At 41.3% G+C, this 16,721-nt stretch overlaps 1 protein-coding gene across 1 annotated transcript; it reads left to right on the top strand.

The window, feature by feature from the left end:
- Positions 1–10,317: 10,317 nt before the first annotated feature.
- LOC141386861 (uncharacterized) lies at positions 10,318–10,994 on the top strand. The gene is made up of 3 exons (XM_073955765.1): positions 10,318–10,374; positions 10,434–10,772; positions 10,839–10,994. Exons 1-3 carry the CDS (start codon positions 10,318–10,320, stop codon positions 10,992–10,994), a joined length of 552 nt encoding a protein of 183 aa, XP_073811866.1.
- Positions 10,995–16,721: the final 5,727 nt, after the last annotated feature.

Below are 16,721 nucleotides of genomic sequence, written 5' to 3'. Positions count from 1 at the left end.
CTATAGCCGAACACCGAATTCAGCGTCTTCCCGATCATCTACAGCCGAACACCGAATACATCGTCATCCCGATCATCTATAGCCGAACACCGAATTCATCGTCTTCCCGATCATCTATAGCCGAACACCGAATTCATCGTCTTCCCGATCATCTATAGCCGAACACCGAATTCATCGTCTTCCCGATCATCTGTAGCCGAACACCGAATTCATCGTCTTCCCGATCATCTGTAGCCGAACACCGAATTCATAGTCTTCCCGATCATCTACAGCCGAACACCGAATACATCGTCATCCCGATCATCTGTAGCCGAACACCGAATTCATCGGCTTTCCGATCATCTGTAGCCGAACACCGAATTCATCGGCTTTCCGATCATCTGTAGCCGAACACCGAATTCATCGTCTTCCCGATCATCTATAGCCGAACACCGAATTCATCGTCTTCCCGATCATCTATAGCCGAACACCGAATTCATCGTCTTCCCGATCATCTATAGCCGAACACCGAATTCATCGTCTTCCCGATCTATAGCCGAACACCGAATTCAGCGTCTTCCCGATCATCTACAGCCGAACACCGAATACATCGTCATCCCGATCATCTATAGCCGAACACCGAATTCATCGTCTTCCCGATCATCTATAGCCGAACACCGAATTCATCGTCTTCCCGATCATCTATAGCCGAACACCGAATTCATCGTCTTCCCGATCATCTGTAGCCGAACACCGAATTCATCGTCTTCCCGATCATCTGTAGCCGAACACCGAATTCATAGTCTTCCCGATCATCTACAGCCGAACACCGAATACATCGTCATCCCGATCATCTGTAGCCGAACACCGAATTCATCGGCTTTCCGATCATCTGTAGCCGAACACCGAATTCATCGGCTTTCCGATCATCTGTAGCCGAACACCGAATTCATCGTCTTCCCGATCATCTATAGCCGAACACCGAATTCATCGTCTTCCCGATCATCTATAGCCGAACACCGAATTCATCGTCTTTCCGATCATCTGTAGCCGAACACCGAATTCATCGTCTTCCCGATCATCTACAGCCGAACACCGAATACATCGTCATCCCGATCATCTACAGCCGAACACCAAACACAAACAACACCGTTTCCCTCGTAGAAGAAGCCGGTAACTCAACACGAGCTCCTCAGCTGCCAAATCCCAGCGAGTCTGCAAAATCCAACGCCAACTATTAATCTAAATATATACCCATTGAATTCATTCTTATCGCATTTGAACACAAGTAGATTGTAAATTAGTATTTATTCAATAAATCCCCGATTTAGCCCCCAGGAAAGGGAGAATACTAGTCTTCTCATTTCGTAAGGTTTAGTGGGTCCTTATGGAGACCCTGGACGCGACTGAGCTTACCCCAGCCGACAACAAAACCACGTTACAAAGGTCTATGGGAGGAGCCTTTTTCAGAAAGAGTCTATAAAAGCAGCCTGAAAATTCTATGCAACAACATCCTTAATATAATTTTTAACTGCAAATACAACAGTTTTAAGCTGCCGGATCTGAGCTTAGGATGGCAGGCAAGCCCTATATTTCATATTCTTCTCTACGGCAACAGCAGACAAGGGATGTCGGCACCCATAATCATGGTGACTAATAATTTCAATACTATCACACTGCTTATGTTCCCGGTTCGTTCGATCAATAAAAGTGATTAAATTTTAGCTGATAATAATAATAGTTGGTCGTTACAACGATAAGCACTTAACTGCAGCCAGAAACTGCACACCAAAGGGATCACTTATAAATGTATGTATTTGTGTATGCAACAAGAAACCTCCCATAACGCCTAAGCAGTAAGCACTTAAAATCCTTCATATAGGAACCTATGCGCCTTTTGCGCCTAAATAATGAAACGACATTTTACAACGATTTCCAATGGCGGCAAACAGATGTTTGTTGTAGAAAATCATAGAAGACTAATGACCATGTCAGCAGCATTGAATGACAACTACTTAATTTCGCTACTGTTAGTGGCTGGCTGGTACGTTGAACGGCAGCGAAACAGGGCAGATACATAGGTAGAGGTAGTTACAAGTTTATTCCCTTACATTTTAATCCACTTAAATGGCGAACAATTGCCCGAACATAAACACACACACACACAAAATCATAAGGATGTTTAAGAAATGTTCGAGAAAATGCGTATACGAGACCACATGGACGTGAGTTTATAGACGTGAGCTCATATAGCACGAATATCCTATGCTAAATGGAGTTACGTACATATCTACATACATACATTTAAGTGAATTGAGTCACTCTGATGATTATGTGCCATCCATCGTTCGTTATGAATGTACCCGTGTACCTTGCTTGCATCTTTAATAAATGTCAGCCAAATGCTGAATGGTAATTTGTCATAGACATGGTTTATTGAAAAGATGTTGCCAAGGTAATCAGGTGTACATCGAGGTGAATTTACTTACATACTTATGTGACAAATTAACCAACATTATGGTCGACATCAATTTTGGCTTCATGTGGCTTATGTTTATTCAATAATTTGTGGACAGGAATAAATGATGTCGTTTTAATGCAGAGGACATTCATTTTGGAAGAGGAGGAAGCTATTTTATTAATGTCTAATTTGTATACCTAATTTGTAGCCTTTAGGATAACGAAGGTAAGATATTTGAAGTTGATTTAGTTCTGTCCGTCCCACTGTGTCTCTGGGTGGTGTGCATGATAACTTTCGAAGGTATAAAACGATATGGTACATAGATCAATGTGGGCCAGATAAATTCCGTCTTTCCGTTGCCTACCCCACAAAAGTTTAAACTATTTTGATAAAATAGCGCGCATGATAACTCTCTAGGGAGGAAACTGATTTGATCCAAACTTTACACATCATAATACTTATTCTAGACATTGATCAAGAAGGAATTTGGACTTCCTCGGGTACCTCCCATACAAAATATCTTAAATTTTCCAAAAAGTGCAGTTTAAGAACTGGTCTCGGATCGCTTTGAAATTGTCTCGCAGCAGCAGGCTTTCCTCGCGGCCCCTATTATGACGGTAACATTTTTTCCGGGCCAGTTAATACTTCCAGAGATAATGAACCAAAAGCTCAAAAAAATCCCTCCGGCACCAACAAATGTGTCTGCCCAAAAAAATACACATTACAAAAGCCCTTAACAACCCATTTTTTAAGAGGGACATGTCGGTTGTGATAGGTTTTAATTTTTGCTCACTAAAATAATAAGTTAAATAAATGGTTTAGTGGCCAAAAAATAACCACTCACATGTCCCTGTTAATGTAGTGGGTTAGCAAGGGGTTTCGTGATGAGTATTTTTGCTGCGCGACAACTTACGAAATGAGTACCGATTTGGCTGAAACTGTACACATCGTAAAATTTCTTCCATATATATATGCATTACTTTCGAAGGAGGTCAGCCCATCTGACAACAACTTAAGGTACCTCCTATATATAAGCTCAAAATGTTTGCCTATGTGTGATTAAAAGGTTGTTCAAGGATCGTTTTCAAATGTTTTCCGTACGTACTCCTTGTGTTCATGCAACAGTCTTTGTGATGTCCGAAATAAAAGAGGCGCAGATATTGCATCTGATCACCATCTCTTAGCTGGAAAAATAAAATTCCATGTAAAGAGTATGGGACACAAATTGAATTCTATCAGAGTAAAATACAATATAGGGATACATAAAATCGATTTCGTTTAATCGAAGTCGACTATTGACTGTGCGAAAACCGCATAATCGATTATTTTTAATCGACTTTCAGAAGGCGGAGTGAACTATTATTCGTGGTCAATCATTAGTCGTTGTCTATCATTATTCGTAGTCGACTATTAATCGTGATCGACTATAAGTCGTAGTTGACTATTATGTGTTCTAAAACCGCGTAATCAACGGTACTTTTTTGTATACATATAACCACCACGGATCACATCAACGAAAATGGTCGATTATATTCGATTATAATCGGTTTTCGGCGGTTAACGATTAATAATTAATCGACTAACCAAAAATCGAGTTTTAAGTTTTTCAAGGAAGCCGAATAGTCGAATAACCGATTATTGCATTTCACTGCGTATCCCTAATACAATACTTACTTACTTAGTTGGCCCATTACAGAACATTTGTTCCATAGACCGAACTAAGAAAAGATCTCCATTCCTCACTGTTTTTCGCTTGACTTTTTGGAATACCGCGCCTTTTCATTTCTTCATCCACTTGTATGCTCCATCGAAGCTTAGGACTACCGATTCTGCGTGCACCGCCATGTGGCATGTATTCATAAGCCTTTTTAGCGGGTTCATCATCGCTCATTCTCATGATATGGCCTAGCCAACGCAATCGTTGCATCTCGATACGTTTAACTCTATTCATGTCTTTGTATAGCTTATATAGCTCGTGGTTCATACGACGTCGATATTCACCGTCAACGCAAATCGGCCCGTAGATCTTTCGAAGCACTGCCTTATCTGCTTGCGCAAGTACCCATGCTTCGGAGCCATACATTAGCACGGGTAGTATCAGTGTTTTGTATAGTGTTATTATTGTTTGACGAGATGTGGCTTTGTTTTTAAATTGCTTACTTAAACCATAGTAGAATCTGTTGGCCAATACAATTCTTCTTCTTATTTCACAACTGATGTTGTTTGTTGTGTTTATGGCAGTGCCAAGGTAGACGAAGTCTTTAACTACCTCAAAATTATAGGTACCAACTTCCACAGTTGTTCCGAGCTCTATGGACGCTTTGCGCGTCGACACCATCAATTTGGTCTTTTCGCCGTTAACGCCAGACCCACTGTCGCAGATTCCGCTTCGACCTTCCTAAAGGTATCAGCTACTTCCTTTACTGATCGTCCCATGATGTCTATGTCATCAGCATAAGCAAGTAACATGTGGCTATTGGTGTAAATTGTGCCATTTCTTTTGACATTTGCATCTCGTATTACCTTTTCCAGCAAAATGTTGAATAGGTCACACGAAAGGCTGTCTCCTTGTCTGAAACCACTTTTGGTACTGAACTGTTCGAAGAGCTTCTTTCCAATTTTAACTGAGGACCTAGTATCAATTAAAGTCATCTTACAAAGCCGGATGATCTTTGCGGGGATATCAAATTCAGACATTGCATGGAATACCTTTGAACGGAGGAGACTGTCGAATGCTGCTTTATAATCGACAAAAAGGTGATATATGTCGATCTGCATATCTTGGGTCTTCTCCACGATTTGACGCAGGGTAAATATCTGGTCAATGGTGGACTCGCAAGGTCTAAAGCCACTTTGGTATGGTCCAATTATTTCGTTGACCATTGTCTTTAGTCGTATCTTATAGGCAATAGGGAGAAGACTTATGCCCCTATAGCTGGAGCATACAGTCTTATCTCCTTTTTTGTGGACGGGACACAGGATGCTCAGGTTCCAATCATCGGGTACGCGTTCTTCCTGCCAGATCGTGCTAACTAGCTGATGCATACACATTATAGGCGCGTCGCCTCCAGTTTTAAACAGCTCGGCTGGTAAGCCATCGGTTATTGCTGCCTTATTATTCTTCAGCCGGTTGATTGCTATTTTTACCTCATCTTGGGCGAGCGGTATACATTCTATACCATCTCCTGGGATTGGATCTGTGGTATCATCGCTTACGCTACTATTGGATACCAGCAGATTGGAAAAATGTTCCTTCCCTATCCTATCTGTATCTGTTACCAGATTACTTTGCTGGTCTCTACAGGAGGATGTGTCTGTACCAAAGTCATCAGTTTGACGCTTGACTCTTTGGTAGAATTTTCGGACTTCATTCATGTTCCTGTACATCTCGATTTTTTCACACTCCCGCTTTTCCATCTCTCTCTTTTTCCTGCGGAAAATACGTTTCTCTTCTCTCCCTTTCTCTCGATATCCCTCTCGTGCGCTACGCGTTGCTACTGATTGTAAAGTAGCCCTATATCTCGCATTTTTCTCTTCGGTAGCAGCACGACACTCCTGGTCATACCATGAATTCCTTTGTGGAGGTCTCTGGTATCCAAGTATGGATTTTGCTGCTGTTTGCATGGAGTGGGCAATATTTTGCCATTGTGTTGTTGTGTTATCGGGACAAGGAGTGCTCTCATTAAGCAATTGGGCTAGTTGAGTGGAATATGCTGTGGCTCTCTGTTGTGTTTGCAGCCTATCGATGTCCAACTTCCGCGTTGTGCATGTTCGTGCTTTATTTCCAACGTTTAGACTGGTACGTACCTTTGCTGCATATAGATAGTGGTCCGAGTCTATGTTTTCTCCACGGAACGAGCGCACATCCAACACGCTCGATAAATGTCTTCCATCTATCACAACGTGATCAATTTGATTTCTTGTTTTCTGATCTGGAGACAGCCAGCTGCCCTTATGGATGTCGAGATGTTTAAATCTGGTGCTGCTAACTACCATGTTTTTTTTGCCTCTGCGAATCTATCATCGCAGCTACTATTGGATACCAACAGTTTGGAAAAATTCTCTTTTCATATCCTTAGCACACTATCTGTATCAGTTACCAGATTACCTTGCTGGTCTCTACAGGAGGAGATGCCAATTCCAAAGCCATGAGTTTTATGTTTTACTCTTTGGTAGTATTTTCGGACTTCATTCTGTCTCCTGTACATCTCGATTTGTTCGGCTGATTTTACGGCTCTTTGCATGGAGTGGGCCATGTTTTGTCATTGTCCTGATATGTTATCGGGACGGGGAGTGCTTTGATTAAGCAGTTGGGCCAGTTGAGTGGAATATGCTGTGGCTATCTGTTGTGATTGCAGCTTACCGATGTCCAACTTTAGCTTTGTGTCTGTTCGTGCTTTATTTGCAACGTTTAGACAGGTACGTACCTTTGCTGCAACTAGGTAGTGGTCCGAGTCTATGTTTGCTCCTCGGAACGAGCGCACATCCAACACGCTCGATGAATGTCTTCAATCTATCACAACGTAATCAATTTGATTTCTTGTTTTCTGATCTGGAGACAGCCAGGTGCCTTTATGGATGTCGGAAAGTTTATTCCATCTGTCACAACGTGATCAATTTAATTTCTTGTTTTTTGATCTGGCGACAGCCAGGTGCCCTTATGAATATCGATATGCGTAAATCTGGTATTGCTAACTACCATGTTTTTTCCAACTGCAAAGTCTATCAGCCTCATACCATTGTCGGATGTTTCACTGTCCCGAATGTCCCGACTGTTGGGCTAAAGATATTTTCCTTTCCAATTTTTTTAATGTCATGGGCAGGACAACGGTCATATGTTTCTTCTAAGCGCTCTGTTCGTCCTTCAGTGGGAGCATGATCGCAAATAAAGCTGATGTTGAAGAATTTTGCTTTTATTCGAATTGTAGCAAGTCTTTCATTCACGGGTGTAAAGCTGGAGACCAGGTGTTTTAACTTTCGACCAACTACAAATCCGCAACCAAACTCATGCTTTATGTCATGGCGGCTATAATACAGTGCGTCACCTTTAGGTGTTGTTGTGACGCCTTTCCAGTTCCATCGTATTTCCTGTATGGCAGTAATGTCGGCCTTGTACTTTTCAAGCACATCTGCCAATGCGTAAACTGCACCTTCTCTATAAAGTGAGCGAACATTCCAGGTGCAGATTCGCAGATCATGGTCCTTAAAACGTTTGCGGGGGTCGTCAACTGTAGAGGGATTTGTTTATATGAAGGGTATATACACTTTCATACGGGCAAAATGTGCCTCATCGAAATAATGGTTTTAGACCCCAAGTATGTTTGGACGAAATGTGTTTCAGACAATTTGGAGTCGATTGAGCAATGTCCGTCCGTCTGTCTGTCTGGCTGGCTGGAGCGCACGATAACTCTCGAACGGATGAACCGATTCGGTTCAAATTTTGGCTTTCGTAATATTTTGCCCAAACTTAGTTTAAGTTCGAAGATGAGCTATATCGGTCCACTCCTTCCGGTACCTCCCCCACAAAAATTCGAAAATGTTCGGAAAATTTGTGCGCACGATAACTCTTGAAGGGAGTAACCGATATGGTCCATACTTTGCCCATCGTGGAGCGGGTACCAGACTTAGATCAGGTTTTAATATGGACTCAATTGGTCCACTCAGTCGGGTACCTCCCACACAAAAATTTAAAAAAGTTCAGTTTAGGACCATCTCTCGAATCGCTTTGATTTTTGCTTTAGCAACTTGTATTCCCTGCCCTCCATACGACGGTATAAGTTTCATCAGGGGCAAGTCCATACTTCCTGAGAAAATAGCCTGAAAGTTGCAAAAAACCCCTATGACACCGTGTGAGGAGGTTGGAGGGCAAAATAACTCTCGAACAGGTCTGCCGATTCGGTCCAAAGTTTTGTCTTAGTAATAATTTGTCCAAACATAATTTAAGTTCGAAGATAAGCCATATCGGTCCACTCCTTCAGGTACCTCCTCCACAAAAGTTCAAAAATGTTCGGTAAAATTGTGCGTACGATAACTCTTGAAGAGAGTGGCCGAATTGGACCATACTTTACACATCTTAATATATCTACCAGATATATATCAGGTTCAAATATGGACTATATTTGTCCACTCCATCCGGTACCTCCCACACAAAATTTCGGATACATGTTCACTTTAAGACCTGCTTTCGAATCACTTTGATTTTTGTTGAAGCAACTTGCATTCGCTGCCTCAATTGCGATGGTTAAAGTTGTTTCAGGGGCAAGTCCATACTTCTTGAGCAAACATCCCTGAAGTTGTAAAAAACCCCTATGGCACCATATGTAGTGGCTGGAGATCCATTCTTTTTAGTATCTTCTCTGCAAAACTTTTGATCTCTAATCCTAATCAACATTTTTGTCAGTTCAAACGCCCAAAATTCCCTAAATACATGCGTTTTTTTGGGAAAAAATTGTTTCAATATACACAGGCTGAGGGTATATCTCTGTCGGCCAAGCCGACTGATACTTTTTTACTTGTTTTCTTTTCTTTTGTTTGTTCATAGTAGGCTGCTTTTTCTAGGGGAAGGTTACTAACCCGGCGCCCAAACCCAAGTTTTTACCGTTCTTATGGGTGAACGCGCGGCACATGTTAGCTCACTACCTTTAACGGGTGTTAAAGGCAGCTCCCCAGGCAACACCATGGGGAGGTCAGTGTCCACTTGAGATGAGTGAGGGACCAAGATAAATCCTGGACTTTGCCATGTTAAAGCCGGTCAGGACCGTGCCCTGGTATCTCTCATCCCCTATGTCACACAAAATATTTTATGTACAATTCAATATTTTCTTTGCATAAATTTGTTGCATTAGGCTGGTTTTAACTCAAAGGGAAAAACTTGATGTCGGATTTTTTATGCGGCTTTCCCTAAATTGTTTTGGTTTGGTTAGATTTTAAGATTGTCAAAGTTTGAGCACAAATGAAATATGTTAACACGTGCCACTGGGGCCTCGAATTTTTGAAAATCACGATTTTTTGCCAATTTGGCGATTTCGGCGATCCATATCTCTGAAGTGGTTAAAGCTATTTACCCGTATTAGGCATTAAATTAACAAAATAAGTACGTATTGCTGAATTCGAGATAATAAAACCAATGTTCCGAAAAAACGCCTTAGGGCGAAAATTGAGTCAATTGTAAAAAAACCACATTTTCCCCATATATTAAATTTTTTGGGAATGAAAACAAATTTCTTTTACATTTTGTTCTATTTACCCAGATGGCTTTTAAGCCATATGTGTACAGATGACTACTTGGTTATGAACTCGACTCCTTGCTCTGATATGTCGTTCACAACTTTCAAGTTGTTTACCATCAAAGTTGCAGGATATTTTTCAAGTACTTCGGAGTTAACAAGTAAGTCTCCCTTGTAATTATGTCTGGTAGACCTTTTTCTAGGAATTTCGGAATTTGGTTTTTGTTAGTCTGGTTTGAATATTTCTGGTCTCTCTAAAGCAATTTATTTTATCAAAATGCGTCCTAAAATTGTTTTAAAGTAAAACTGTACAACCATTAAAATACTTCATACACACGCTTCAATTTATGCATAAATTTTACGTAAAAGCCTATATGTATGTAATACTAATTAGTTATATCTATGGCAATTTTTGGTAATTTGTTTACCATTTTGCCGAAACCATGTAAACTATTAATAAACAATTATTTTTTTTTATAATCACAAACTCAAACAATTGAAGTTTTGCCCCAAAAATAACAATTAAATAGTGATTTAAAATCCATTATTGCAATATTTAAAAAATATATATTAAATTTCGTTATTGCTACAGCACTGTACTTGGAATAAAACAACATTTTCAAGCATTCCACAAGGTAATTTAGAAGAAAAATGTGGCGCAATTTGTTCATAACTTTTGCTGCTCTACTTTACTTTACTGTAACTGAGGTAAGTTGTGGAGACTACTGTTAGGAAAATGTGTTCAAAAAAAATTGCTTTTTAACTAGTCCGCCAAAAGGCCATTCATGATCGAATTTCATAATATCACCTGCACCAATGATGGTCGCATAATGAAACAACATGTTTGTCAATTGCAAAAAATTGCTACGAATCGTTTCCTGTCTGATGAAACTATGGAATTTAGTCAAGACTTGGGAGAGAATACCAAACTTCGTTTTTTGGTATTCTATAAAATGCCATTTGCGACAAAATACATTACCTTTTTGAACGTCACAATGGGTCTGTGTGAGCTGCTGAAGGATAAAATGCCCATAGTGTTGGTGCGTACTTTGGTTGAGGAATTGCGAAAGTCGAGTAATATACCCTATTCGTGTCCCCTGAAAAAGGTAAGTAATTCCAGAAATTGATATGAGTGTATTTTCTTTGTAAATTAATTTGTTTTTCTCCCACAGAATTTCTTGTACAAACTGGAAAATTTCACTTTAACCGAATCAATTTTTCCCACCTATACACCAATTGTTGATTTTACATTTCGTTCGGAATATTTTGAGAATCGCAGGCTGCTGGGAACGATACAACTCCAAGGAGCAACCTTAAAAAGATCGTGAAAATTAATTTTTGTTTTAGTCGTTCATGTTGTTGTTCTTATTGATATTTAATATTTTTTTCTTTTGCAATAAATAAATTTAAAAATTTGGCACATTCCATTGAATTCCACGTTGTCATATTGTTGTGCAGAGACAACTGCAGCCATACACAACATGTCCATAACATGACACGTGTCATGTCCTACCTCTGACATAATTTTCAGATTCATAAAATTTCTTGGAATTTCGAACAACGAAAAATGTTTTAAATTTTCTCTCAAATCTTAGCTGTCAATTGAAAAGAAATATTCTGCTGCTTCTTCTGCTTCATTTTAGCTAGGATGTCTTTTATCGGCAAATGTCAACTACAGATATGCCTGTACACATGTTTGTATGTGTATAGTTACATAACTACCACACCTTCTCATTTGGAGGCTGCATGGCACATGCCATCACAACCTTTGACTGTTTAGGCCATAATTCATGCATTCCATTAAACGGCAGCTTCTAATACGCCCACGCCACCAAATTCGCCTTTGCCACACACATACACAAACTCAACCGTCCACCCACCGAATCAAATGCCACCAAAAATGTTATCATCAATTCAGACGTTGATCCCATTTTAACGGTTTTGAAAATCGTTTGGTTTGGAATACAAAATAGTTTGTCGCCCTGTTATCAATCTTCATTTTTCCGCAAAATTGATGTATGTGCGAACGAATGTAGAAAGAAGGTGGGTGAGTGGCACAGGTACCAAGAGAGGTGGAGGAGGTAATGGTCATGATAATGGCTTGATGTGTATACTTACATCCTCAACACCCCACCCCAAAGTGTGTGTGTCTTTCTTGGCAAATCAAGTTGTCTAAAGCAAACATTTGCACACGAAGTTAATCTGGAAAACGGTATGTTCTACGACGCGCACACACACATGACTAAGAACACCAAGAAGAGCTTAACAGACAGTTGGCATGTTAAGACTAACACCGTTGGCTCTCACTTTTGTACACATGTTTGCGCTTAGCCAGGATTTAAGACAATGCATTACCACACAAATATAAATGATATAAAGGTGATAAATGTCTTTGGCTATGTGAACCCTCCAACAACAAATTATAATTTAGGATAGATGCAGAAACAATGAGGGTGTGAAACAATATTTGGAGAAAGGATTAGGTAACTTAAGAAACATATTTGAGTTATGAAATTTGTACAAACAAAATTTGGAAGTATGCATTTAAAAGATAAAGCATGCCACTTTAAAATTTGTAAACGATTTAAACAAATACCCAAAAAGGAAAGTTGAGTGGGTGGAGGGGAACTAGACGAGCTATAAACATAGACATGCTGAATCACATCTTTATAGATGAGTTGAAGCACGTCTTTATAGACAAGATGAAACACGTATCTATAGGCGAGCTGAAACACGTATCTATAGGCGAGCTGAAGCACGTATCTATAGGCGAGCTGAAGCACGCCTTTATAGGCGAGCTGAAGCACGCCTTTATAGGCGAGCTGAAGCACGTCTTTATAGGCGAGCTGAAGCACGCCTTTACAGGCGAGCTGAAGCACGACTTTATAGGCGAGCTGAAGCACGACTTTATAGGCGAGCTGAAGCCCGCCTTTATATGCGAGCTGAAGCACGACTTTATAGGCGAGCTGAAGCACGACTTTATAGGCGAGCTGAAGCACGACTTTATAGGCGAGCTGAAGCACGACTTTATAGGCGAGCTGAAGCACGACTTTATAAACAAGCTGAAGGCTCGTCTTTATAGACGTCTTTATGTACAAGCTGAAGGCCCGTCTTTATAGACGAGCATAACGCTCGTCCTCATAGACTCGTCTTTATAGACGAGCTGAAGGCTCGTCTTTTTATACGAGCTAAAGGCTCGTCTTTATATACGAGCTGAAGGCTCGATTTTATAGAAGTCTTTATAGACGAGCTAAAGACTCGTTCTTATGGGGACCTAAATTGCCGTCTTTATAGGCGAGCCGATGGGCCATCCTTATAGACGACCTGAACGTTCGTCTTTATAGACAAGCTGAAGGCTCGTATTTATAGACGAGCTGAATGCTCGTCTGTATAGACGAGTTGAATGCTCGCCTTTGTATAAGTCTTTATAGACGAGCTAAAGGCTCGTCTTTATTGAAGTCTTTATAGACGATCTGAAGAGTCGAACTGCCTTTAACACCCGTTAAAGGTAGTGAGCTAACATGTGCCGCGCGTTCACCCACAAGAACGTTAAAAACTTGGGTTTGGGCGTCGGGTTAGTAACGAAAGAAAAGAAAAAAAATCCCTCAAACGTGGACGACCCCGCAAACGTTTTAAGGACCATGACCAGCGAATCTGCACCTGGAATGTTCGCACTCTTTATAGAGAAGGTGCTGTTTACGCATTGGCAGATGTACTTGAAAAGTACTAGGCCGATGTTACTGCCATACAGGAAATACGATGGAATGGGAAAGGCGTCACAACAACACCTAAAGGCGACGCACTGTATTATAGCTGCCATGATACAAAGCATGAGTTTGGTTGCGGGTTCGTAGTTAGTCGGAGACTAAAACATCTGGTATCCAGCTTCACCCCAGTGAATGAAATAAAGGCTAAATTCTTCAACATCAGCTTTATTTGCGCTCATGCTCCCACTGAAGAAAAGGGCGAACATACCAAAGATATATTTTACGAGCGCTTAGAAGAAACATATGACCATTGCCCTACCCATGACATTAAAATCATTATAGGCGATTTTAATGCCAAAATTGGAAAGGAGAATATCTTTGGCCCAAAAGTCGGGAAAATCAGTCACCACAGCGAAACATCTGACAATGGTATGAGGCTGTTTAACATTGCAGCTGGAAGAAACATGTTAGTTAGCAGTACCAGATTTAAGCATCTCGATATTCTTAAGGGCACCTGGCTGTCTTCAGATCAAAGAACAAGTAATCAAATTGATCATGTTGTGATAGATGGAAGACATGCATCAAGCGTGTTGGATGCACGATCGTTCCGAGGTGCAAACATAGACTCGGGCCACTACCTAGTTGCAGCAAAGGTACGTACCAGATTAAACGTAGCAAACAAAGTGCGAACAGACACAACACGGAAGTTGGACATCGGTAAGCTGCAATTACAACAGATAGCCACAGCATATTCCACTCAACTGGCCCAACTGCTTAATGAAAGCACTCCTCGTCCCGATAACATATCAGGACAATGGCAAAACATTACCCACTCCATGCAACCAGCCGCAAAATCCATACTTGGATACCAGAGGCCTCCACAAAGGAATTCATGGTATGACCAGGAGTGTCGTGCTGCTACCGAAGAGAAAAATGCGGCATATAGAGCAACTTTACAATCAGTAGCAACGCGTAGGGCACGAGAGAGATATCGGGAGAAAAGGAGAGAAGAGAAACGTCTTTTCCGCAAGAAAAAGAGAGAAATGGAAAAGCGGGAGTGTGAAAAAATCGAGATGTACAGGAGACAGAATGAAGACCGAAAATTCTACCAAAGAGTGAAACATCAAACAGATGGCTTTGGTACAGGCACATCCTCCTGTAGAAACCAGCTAAGTTATCTGGCAACAGATACAGATAGCGTGCTCAGGATATTGAAGGAACTTTTATTCAATCTGCTGGTATCCAATAGTAGCGAAGACGATGATAAAACAGATCCAATCCCAGAAGATGGTATAGAATGTAACCGCCCGGCAAAGATGAGGTAAAAACAGCAATCAACCGGCTGAAGAATAATAAAGCAGCAGGAACCGATGGCTTACCAGCCGAGCTGTTTAAAACCGGAGGAGACGCGCTGATAAAGTGTATGCTTCAGCTAGTAAGCGCCATCTGGCGAGAAGAACGCGTACCCGACGATTGGAACCTGAGCATCCTGTGTCACGTCCACAAGAAAGGAGTTAAGACTGTATGCTCCAACTATAGGGGCATAAGTCTTCTCCCTATTGCCTATAAGATAGTGTCAGGGATATTGTGCGAGCGACTAAAGCCAATGAGCAACGAAATAAGTGGACCATACCAATGCGGCTTTATACCTGGCAAGTCCACCATTGACCGGATATTTACCCTGCGGCAAATCTTGGAGAAGACCCAAGAGATGCAGATCGACACATACCACCTTTTTGTCGATTATAAAGCGGCCGTCGAAAATCTCCTCCGATCAAGGGTATTCCATGCAATGTCTGAATTTGGTATCCCCGCGTAGCTCATTCGGCTTTGTAAAATGACTCTAACTGACACGAGATCTTCAGTTAAAATAGGGAAGAACCTCCCGAAGAGTTTTGTACCAAGAGAGGTTTCAGGCAAGGAGACAGCCACATGTTACTTTCTTATGCTGATGATATAGACATCATGGGACGATCAGTAAATGAAGTAACCGATACCTTTATGAAGGTCGAAGGAGAATCTACTAAAGTGGGTCTGGCGGTAAAGGGCAAGAAGAACAAGCTGATGGTGTAGACGCGCAATGCGTCCATTGAGATCGGACCAACTGTTGAAGTTGGTTCCTATAATTTTGGGGTAGTAAAAGACTTCATATACCTCGGCACCGCCGTAAACACAACAAACGACACCAGTTGTGAATTAAAAAGAAGAATTGTATTGGCCAACAGATGCTACTTTGGCTTAAGTAAACACTTTAAAAACAAAGCCACAACTCGTCAAACAAAAATAAAGCTTTACAAAACACTGATACTACCCGTGCTGATGTATGGTTCCGAAGCCTGGGTACTTGCGCAAGCAGATAAGGCAGTGCTTGGCGTGTTTGAGAGAAAAATTCTTCGAAAGATCTACGAACCGATCTGCGTTGACGGTGAATATCGACGTCGTATCAACCACGAGCTGTATCTGCCATACAACGACAGAAATATAGTTAAACGTATCGAGATGCAGCGATTGCGTTGGCTAGGCCATATAATAAGAATGAGCGATGATGAACCTGAAGGCGCATAAATTCGAGCCACAAGCCGGTGCACGCAGAATTGGCAGGCCAAAGAATAGATGGCGCAAACAGATGGATGAAGAGATGACAAAGCGCGGTATTCCAAAAAGCGAAGCACGAAACAGAGAGAATTGGAGATCTTTTCTTAGTTCGGTCTATGGAACACATGTTCTGTAATGGGCCAACTAAGTAAGTAAGAAGACTCGTCTTTATAGACGAGCTGATGCGTCGTTTTATGGGGACCTAAAGGGCCGTCTTTATAGACTATATAGACGAGCGGAAGCACGTCCTTATAGACGAGCGGAAGAACGTCTTTATAGACGAGCTGAATCACGTCTTTATAGACGAGCTGAAGCACGTCTTTATAGACGAGCTGAAGCACGTTTTATAGACGAGCTGAAGCACGTCTTTGTAGACGAGCTGAAGCGCGTCTTTATAGACGAGCTGAAGCACGTCTTTGTAGACGAGCTGAAGCGCGTCTTTATAGACGAGATGAAGCACGTCTCTATACACGAGCTGAAACACGTGCTTATAGACGAGCTGAAGTACGTCTCTATACACGAGCTGAAGCACGTCCTTACCGAGCTGAAGCACGTCTTTATAAACAGGTTGAAGGCTCGTCTTTATAGACGAGTTGAATGCTCGTCTTTATAGACGAGTTGAAGGCTCGTCTTTATAGACGAGTTGAAGGCTCGTCTTTACAGACGCGCTGAAGCACGTCCTTATAGACTAGCTGAAGCACGTCTTTATAGAAGAGATGAAAGCTCGTCTATATTTACGAGCTTTACGTCTTT

Source organism: Musca autumnalis, unplaced genomic scaffold, assembly GCF_047663935.1.
Source record: "Musca autumnalis isolate F117 unplaced genomic scaffold, ASM4766393v1 scaffold_5, whole genome shotgun sequence".
NCBI lineage: Eukaryota > Metazoa > Arthropoda > Insecta > Diptera > Muscidae > Musca > Musca autumnalis.
This window is presented reverse-complemented; position numbering and strand designations above follow the sequence as displayed.